Below are 7845 nucleotides of genomic sequence, written 5' to 3' on the forward strand. Positions count from 1 at the left end.
CCCCTCTTCTTCACGTCTCTTCTACATCAACATGTGTCCCCTCTGTGGAAAGAGACTCTGAAAGTTTCAGGAACAAAGATTGACTCTCTTTTTGTCCTGATCCATTTCTATAAAAACCTGTCTGGAAAATGAGCTGATCAGATTTTGGCCACTTTGTGATGTCATAACGATGTGTTGGCTTGTGTAACCATTAGCCAATCAGCAACCAAGGTAACGCCCCCCCCCTTATCACCTGAATCTCCTCCTAGAGCACCATTGAGTTCTTTGTAACCCAATGTCTCTCAGAGGGGCGTGGGGAGGGGCTCCTTATTTTCATCTAAAGTAACAGACAGAGAATCAGCACTTTGGAAACAGGGATGAAACAGAGGGGATTATGGGTAATGCTGCAATGATCTGTTTGGTGTTTCAGCCAATCAGAGACAGGCTCTGTATATATCTGAGACCTGTGATATATTGATGAAGAACAGTCTAATAGGGGACCTTTTTAAATGAAAAGGTATAGACTGCCACTCTTGAGCGATTGTTATGTGTTATTGTCTTGAGGTTTATATCAATTGTCTGTCTCTGTTCCTGCAGTTTGACCTCCAGAGGATGATGATCTACTGTGACTCCAAGCATGCAGAGCTGGAAACCTGTTGTGATATTCCCGATGGACCTGTGAGTATTGGAGTAGATCCGGTTCTGATCGCAGGTTACTTTCACACAGTAAGCTGTCGTTTTTCCCAAGCTAGATTTGAATTTAAAACACGCTTCTTCTCAGCTTGTAGAGACACAGCTTAGTTGACACGAGTGTTCAGTATTTAGCTTTGTTAGCTACGGTAGCTAACGTGACAACAGAGTTAAGGAACACATTTTCTTAACACATTATACAAAAAGCATTCTCAGAGATCATAAAGTCATACCTTTGCAAGAGAAAACATCTGAAATTCTTAGTCTTTTTGGGAATGTAATCATGAATGTTGTTGTTTTTCCTTACACAAACCATCAAAGCCTTTTTTAATAAAACAGAAAAAAGAATGACTTGCTACACAGATGACTTCACAGGTGTCGTGAAAGCCATGTATTGTCAATAATGAGTGATTTAATGCTCATCAGATTCTCCTGATAGTTATTTTAATTTGACCATAACTCGAACTAGAAATATTGTACAAATCTATCTAAACTAAAACTATTATTTAGAAAGAAAATCATTAATGGTTATAGGCAGGACCTGTGAACTCATGCTTGTTATTTCTTGTCATTGTAAAAGTTATTTATTTTTTGGAGGGTTATGTTTGTTTGCAACATGACGGACACATGACGCTGATGACGATGACCTCATCTTTAATTTTCGGACCAGAAAAGTATTTGTAAGCTTCGTCTTGCCCCTGTTGAACATGACAGAGACTATTTGAGAGTTTATTTATTTGACTTTTTTTTGCACCTTGAACGTTTTTTTGTTTGTTTCTGACATTGTTCAATCAATTAAAAAACACTAAATAGAGGAACGACTAATCCTATCATTTCAGTGCCCTAAGAAAGTGGTTACAGAAGCCCCCCCCCTGGAGATCCCCACCCCCACACCGGCTGCAGTGGAGCAGAAAAGAGGACCTGAAGCGAACTGCTCGTGCCCAGAGGGAGAAAAGGTAAAGCCCCCCCACTCCAGCAGTCTTTATCCCCATCTTTTAGTTTCACAGATGAGTGGGAGTCCTTTCTGAAATGGCTTTCCAAAGACGTCTCTATTTTCATTTCTCACAGGGAGATATCGGTGTGCCCGGTGTTGCAGGACCTAAGGGCGATAAGGTCATCTACCGTTGCCTTTAAGTACTCGTGTGTGTGTGTGTGTGTGTGTGTGTGTGTGTGTGTGTGTGACGACACAATACAGATTCACAGTGTGTTCAACTTTTTTACTTTGTGAACGTACGCTTTTCAGGGTATCTCTGGCCCTAAGGGCGCCGTCGGAACGTCTGGAGTCAAAGGAGCAAAAGGAGAAACTGTATGAAAACCTAAAGTGTTTATTTACAAGCGTGGTTTTTTTTTTTTTAATGGTGAAAAAAAGTAGTTAATTGATTTAGTTTCAGTCCATAGAGTGGTGCAGGAATGAGTCCAAAAACCCGGAAAAGAGTTAGCATTATACAATTTCTCAAAGTCCACTTTATTTTAACGGGTTAAAAATAAGATCTGTTGTTAACACAAGCTGAACAGATTTACACGTTTTGTTCTAAGACATAAGGACATCAAATCAACATCAATAGGACGAAATACTCCACTGGTGAAAGGGTCTAAATGAGTCTAAACGTCATCACAACGAACATTAGCTGCCTTTAACTTAGCGGTTGTGTGACTGTTGCTAACAAGAGACTTCTAAACGTCATCTCGACATACATTTTCTCTTCTGGCGATTCCATTTACGCTTCAATAAAAGTTGTGTTAATATGTGGAGATTATCCTGCTGAGCAAAATGTGTAAGTGTCATAAACGTGTGTTAGCCACAGAGCTAATTTTCTGCATCCAACGGTAAAATCCCATTGCTTTTGTCGAGGGAACAAGTGCAAAGCTAACTTCAGGGTTTACCTAGAACAATACGTCAGGACTGCATCACTCTATGTGCATTTCATTCTTTAGATATACTATTATACACATTTAGTTCAGATTGCATGCCTTCCAGCTGCTTTTCTGCCCGCCTCGATAATAATTGATCCTTGTCGATGAATTATTTGCAGGGCAAAGTAAACTCTGTTAAAGCTGACAGAGGAGAGAAGGTAAGTACACCTGCTTCTCCTGATGCTAACATCACGCTCTTGTCTCCGTGCATATAAACCCTGTCTCTCTCTAATCTTTATTTCCTCTGTCTTTCATGCTACGTGCTTCTTTTATGTGGTTTTTCTAGTTATATTTTTTACTTTTCTGCCAGGGAGTGGCTAGGAAAATGCTCAAGCAGCTGTTATTGTTAGAATTACAGGACAGGCGACCACAGAGGACCCCCCCCGGTCGCCTGTCCTGTAATTCTAACAATAACAGCTGCTTGAGCATTTTCCTAGCCACTCCCTGGCAGAAAAGTAAAAAATATAACNGCGGGACCCGGCAGCTACTGTCTAAACTAAATACAGCCGTGATGAAACGCCATATCATGGATTATCAAGGATTATCTCTGAAACAGTATGGAGCTCAAAGGCTTTCTCTCTTGCCGGTTATACCACAAGGTGAGTTCCTTTTTATTTTCCTGCTTCTTCACACACATGCTCTCCAGTACAGGTTAGCTCTGAGTGTTAGCGATGCTAATGTAAACACCGACCATATTACGTCCAAAACAGTTGGGCATTGTTTCTGATAGCTACGTTTCTGATAGGGCCGTGGGTCCACATTTCAGATATTACGTCATATCGGACGCAAATCTGGATCAGCTCCGTTGTTCCCCGTTTTTAGAGATGTGGGTACGGAGGAAAAAAGAGGGTTTTATTTTCTGACGCTGCGTGAGTTCCCCGACACACCGGGGACAAAGCTATAAAAGACATCACAAAGTGCATTTTGCATGATAGGTCCCCTTTAAAGGAAAGTGAAACGTGTGGGTAAAGCTTCACGGAAATGTATTCTATGTATGCGTGTATCCTCCTGCATGCATATGGGTTGTGGTAAAAGCGTTTGTGCACCGCTGGAGGAATCATCAAAGTGGGTAATTACAGAGAGACAAATGAAGTCAGCGTTTCATTTTGTCAGACAAACGAGTGGGCTGAAACTCAGAGGAATGTCTGGAGAGAGCAGACAGAAGCTAGGGAAACCTGTGATAGCTCTTTAAAAATGATTGATATCAGCGGAGCTTATTAACGAAATGCTTAAGGCAACACATATATCCAAATGAAGTGGTGTTTATTCATATAGCACAGGAGGGACATACTGTACCTTGAGGCCTTTAACTCCAGAGAGCCCAGAAGCACCAGACAGTCCTATCACACCCTGACACATTCAAGAGAAAAGCTTAATTAATGCAAAAGTGGCTCATTAAATCATAAAAACATTATTCTTTGTGGGGCTTTTCTGTAAAATCTTAAACAGAGTCATCGCTTACATCTTTCCCAGGAACACCAGGTTTGCCGGGGAATCCATCGAAACCTGCCTCGCCCTAAAATGTGTAGAGGAAAATATAATTATGCTTTGAAAACGTTGAGTAATAAAGTCTCTTAAATCACACATGAAAACGTTGAAATGTGCTTATCAGAACCACCGCTGTCTTGTAAGTATTTAGCAAATAATCAACTCTAGAAGTGATGGAGTATGTAAAGTCCAATTAAGTGCTAGCCTAATTAGCATATCAGCTATACTTTGCCAAAGTCAAATCGGCATTATTAATAAAAACAATTAAAAGATATAAAATAAAATACAATTTAAATAAAAAAAATTAAAAAAATGTATGTTATTCTAAAATGGATCATCGTTTTTTCCGCAGGTGATGAATAAAGTATTTCCGATTGTGATTCTGTAGTGCACATTTTATAACACATTGTACAGTATTGGGAGCTAACATGTCTCCAGTCCATCTAGTACAGGGGTACCCATTACGTCGATCGCGATCGACCGGTCGATCGCAAAGGTAGTGTGGGTAGATCGCATGGCATTGAACTTTTTTTATTTTTTTCAAATAAAAAAAAAAAAAAAAAATTAATTTAATTTTTTTTAAAGTTAGCCTATCATCCATCCTTACTATGACATTTGCCACTTGATTGACGTACAGGTAAGCCAGTCTAAGTTGTATTGTGCCATAAAGGTTCATGCAGTTATGAGGGGGTCATTTTAAAAGTAACTCCCAAGCTGAAAAAGTGTGGGCACCCCTGATCTAGTATGATTAACTACCGGTACAAGTAATTGGTAGACAATTTGACCGTGTGGTGTTGCAAGATAATAAAATCGGCAGCACAAAAGTCCTCAGGATTCTTCCCTTAGACCCCATTTATATCCGTTCCAAATCCAATGGAGAATAATCAAGTTTTGTTATTTCTGTGTGGATCAAAGCCACGGGCCACATTACCATAAAGCTACGCTGCTAGCATGGCTGATAAAGGGCAGATTTCTAAACAGTAGACAGTGCCGTGTAATCCAAAACACATCTTTACGTTTTCACTCAGGAAACATGGCCTGACTTCAACCCCAGGTGCCTCCTCTAAACGTTCCTTAATCGCTTTTCTGAGGAAAGTACTTTTCCAGTTTTCACAGGAAATTGCTTGCTGACTGATTTGCTGGATGATGGACAGCTCTAACTTTGGCATTAGCATGTTTGAAAGGAGCTTCAGTGTGTGGAGAACATGCTGCACATCCTCAGGCCACATGGAGAAGTCATCAGTGAACTGACTGTGTGTTTATGGCTTCATACAAACCCCTTGTTAAAGTCATTTCAATTCAAGTTGACGTCTCAGCGTGACACAAAAGCCACTGTTACTGCTGTTTCTGCTGCTTATTGAATCACAAAAACATATTGACTCAAGTGGGAGAAAACCTGATTTCTTCGAATGGTTTCTAACATCATCGTGTTGGCAGATCGGAGGAAGACTTCAGACGTCAACATACTGAAGCTTCAGAGGGTCTCAATGAGTTACGTTTCAGCCAAACGCCCACACAGGACCCCAGACAGGAAGTTTGGAGAGTGAATCAAGGAAGCCACATCTGTTCGCACCATTACGCCCCCCAGCTCTCAGTCCTTCTGAAGAAGAACGGCCTTTTCTCAGGAGTTAACTTCGTTCTCCGGATTTGCGGTGAAAGGTCTACTGTGTACAAGTTTAATCCATCATACAGTACATGTTCAAATACTGGGACATGATGGGGAAACATGAACAGGGACACTTAATGTGTAACTCTCTCTCTCGTCCCTAAGCACCTGAGGATTTCATCAAAATGCTAAACCCTATCTGTGGATTTCTTATAATACAAAAGAAAGGGATGCAGCGTTACTAACCTTGTCTCCTGTACTTCCTTTGTCACCCCTTGAACCGGATTCACCCTACAAAAAAACACAATTACAATACAATTTAATGTATGTATATCATTATTTATCAAAATCAGATGTTAAAGAGTCCTCTCCTGCTGATGTTCAGGTGTATATCACTATGTAGTGTCTCTACTTTAAAGAGTCCTCTACTGCTGATGTTCAGGTGTATATCAGTATGTAGTGTCTCTACTTTAAAGAGTCCTCTCCTGCTGATGTTCAGGTGTATATCAGTATGTAGTGTCTCTACTTTAAAGAGTCCTCTCCTGCTGATGTTCAGGTGTATATCAGTATGTAGTGTCTCTACTTTAAAGAGTCCTCTCCTGCTGATGTTCAGGTGTATGTCAGTATGTAGTGTCTCTACTTTAAAGAGTCCTCTCCTGCTGATGTTCAGGTGTATATTTAAATGATAATAAAAGTGACCTCAGATCATACTCACAGAGACACCCTTTGGTCCCGATGAGCCACGAGTTCCTTCATCTCCTTGAATTCCCTGTTAGGATATAAACAACATTTTATTAGGAGGAAGTTGGACTCCCCAAAAGTGTTACTCAGCAATATACTTTAGGGCCAACTGGCACAGCGCTGAGTCAGAGGAGAATCAATGTAAGAAACCTGAAACCTCAAAAAAAGAAACAGCAGTTGTCAGTGGCAGGACCCCCCCATCAAGGGACAACCTTAAACTTTGACCTCTGACCTCAGCTTTATTGTTTCCTCATGCCAAAAAGAGAACAAATGTGTCCTCGGAAAATTATTTGGGAACTATATTTTCTCTCATCACTGCTATTTTCATTAAATATGAGATAGTTTTACAATCTCACCCCAAAGTAAGACTAGATGTTGGCTTTACTGATATTTGAAGTCATACCAATAACATGTGAACACAGTGGAACCCATTTAAAGCTGAAAAGACCATTTTAATAACATCTTAAACTTCATTTTAACTCATAATCAGGTTTTTTATAATTACGATATTAGAGCAAGAAAACTAATCAAAAGCTGCCTCTATTGTTAAGAAAATGTCTTGTAATTTGTATTTTGGGACTGCATTTATGAATAGAAATCAGACCGTATTGTTAACATTTAAAATTTGAATTAAAAACTGAAATATGATCCTCCGTACGGCAGGGTAAAATACAAGTGAAACCGCTTTTCTACTGTCCTTTTAATATGAACTAGTAGGAAAACTTATTTTTAAATATGTGAATAAAATTAGATAATTTCATTTCCATTCAATTAATACTCAATTTGGAGTATTACTGGCTAAATGTTATAATGCTATAGTTGAATTGTCAATAGGCTCGTATGACAAAACAAGGCTTTCCTTTGAGTGTTCACCTCACATATTATTTCTGTTACTTTATTTACCTTCTTGATAACAATACTGTGAACCAGGCTTGATCTCTATTTTCAAAAACGATTGCACATGCATCTATAGCACATGTGTCAAACTCAAGGCCCGGGGGCCAAATCAGGCCCGTGGTGGATTTAATGTCGGCCCGCAGGATAATTTCTAATTACTATTAGATCTGGCCCGCCGGTATATTGCACGCACACCTTCACTCCATCCTGAGGGTCTCCTCAGCTCAGAGCCTGAGCCCAAACATTGATGACCTTGCACCCAAGATGAGATGCCAAGTATCTGAACGAGCATCACAGAGCAGCACACTGAGTTTAATGGATGTTTCCTTCTGCACTTTCTCTCTCACGACAACAGGGCATGTTTGGTTTTCTCTTTGAGGGAAATAGTTTTGTTGAAGCTGTTGTTGGCCTGTGGGAAAATGTAATCATAAGAAATGTGCAATAAGTTCATTTCAATAACTTCTGCAATAAACATTGAACCAGTCCGGCCCTCGACTAGTACCCATTTTTTAATATTGGCCCACTGTGTA

The 7845-nt window shown here is 39.9% G+C and overlaps 1 protein-coding gene and 1 long non-coding RNA gene across 2 annotated transcripts in view; one reads left to right on the plus strand and one right to left on the minus strand.

The window, feature by feature from the left end:
• The window catches only part of LOC104956450 (collagen alpha-1(XXII) chain-like), a gene marked incomplete at its 5' end in the record, with an annotated part of 8860 nt that extends 6062 nt beyond the window's left edge, over positions 1-2798 (plus strand). The window contains 5 exons of the mRNA XM_010783932.1: positions 577-657; positions 1509-1625; positions 1738-1782; positions 1913-1975; positions 2703-2798. Coding sequence (XP_010782234.1) covers positions 577-657; positions 1509-1625; positions 1738-1782; positions 1913-1975; positions 2703-2798 — 402 coding nt within the window. The remainder of the gene's footprint in view (positions 1-576; positions 658-1508; positions 1626-1737; positions 1783-1912; positions 1976-2702) is intronic.
• A 1246-nt stretch (positions 2799-4044) lies between these two features.
• LOC104956449 (uncharacterized) lies at positions 4045-6448 on the minus strand. Its single transcript, XR_799554.1, has 3 exons — positions 6393-6448; positions 5924-5968; positions 4045-4099 (listed from the first exon to the last, which is right to left on the minus strand). It is a non-coding gene; the product is annotated as an uncharacterized lncRNA (long non-coding RNA).
• Positions 6449-7845: the final 1397 nt, after the last annotated feature.

This window comes from Notothenia coriiceps, unplaced genomic scaffold (assembly GCF_000735185.1).
Source record: "Notothenia coriiceps isolate Sejong01 unplaced genomic scaffold, NC01 NC01_scaffold00026080, whole genome shotgun sequence".
NCBI classification, from domain to species: domain Eukaryota; kingdom Metazoa; phylum Chordata; class Actinopteri; order Perciformes; family Nototheniidae; genus Notothenia; species Notothenia coriiceps.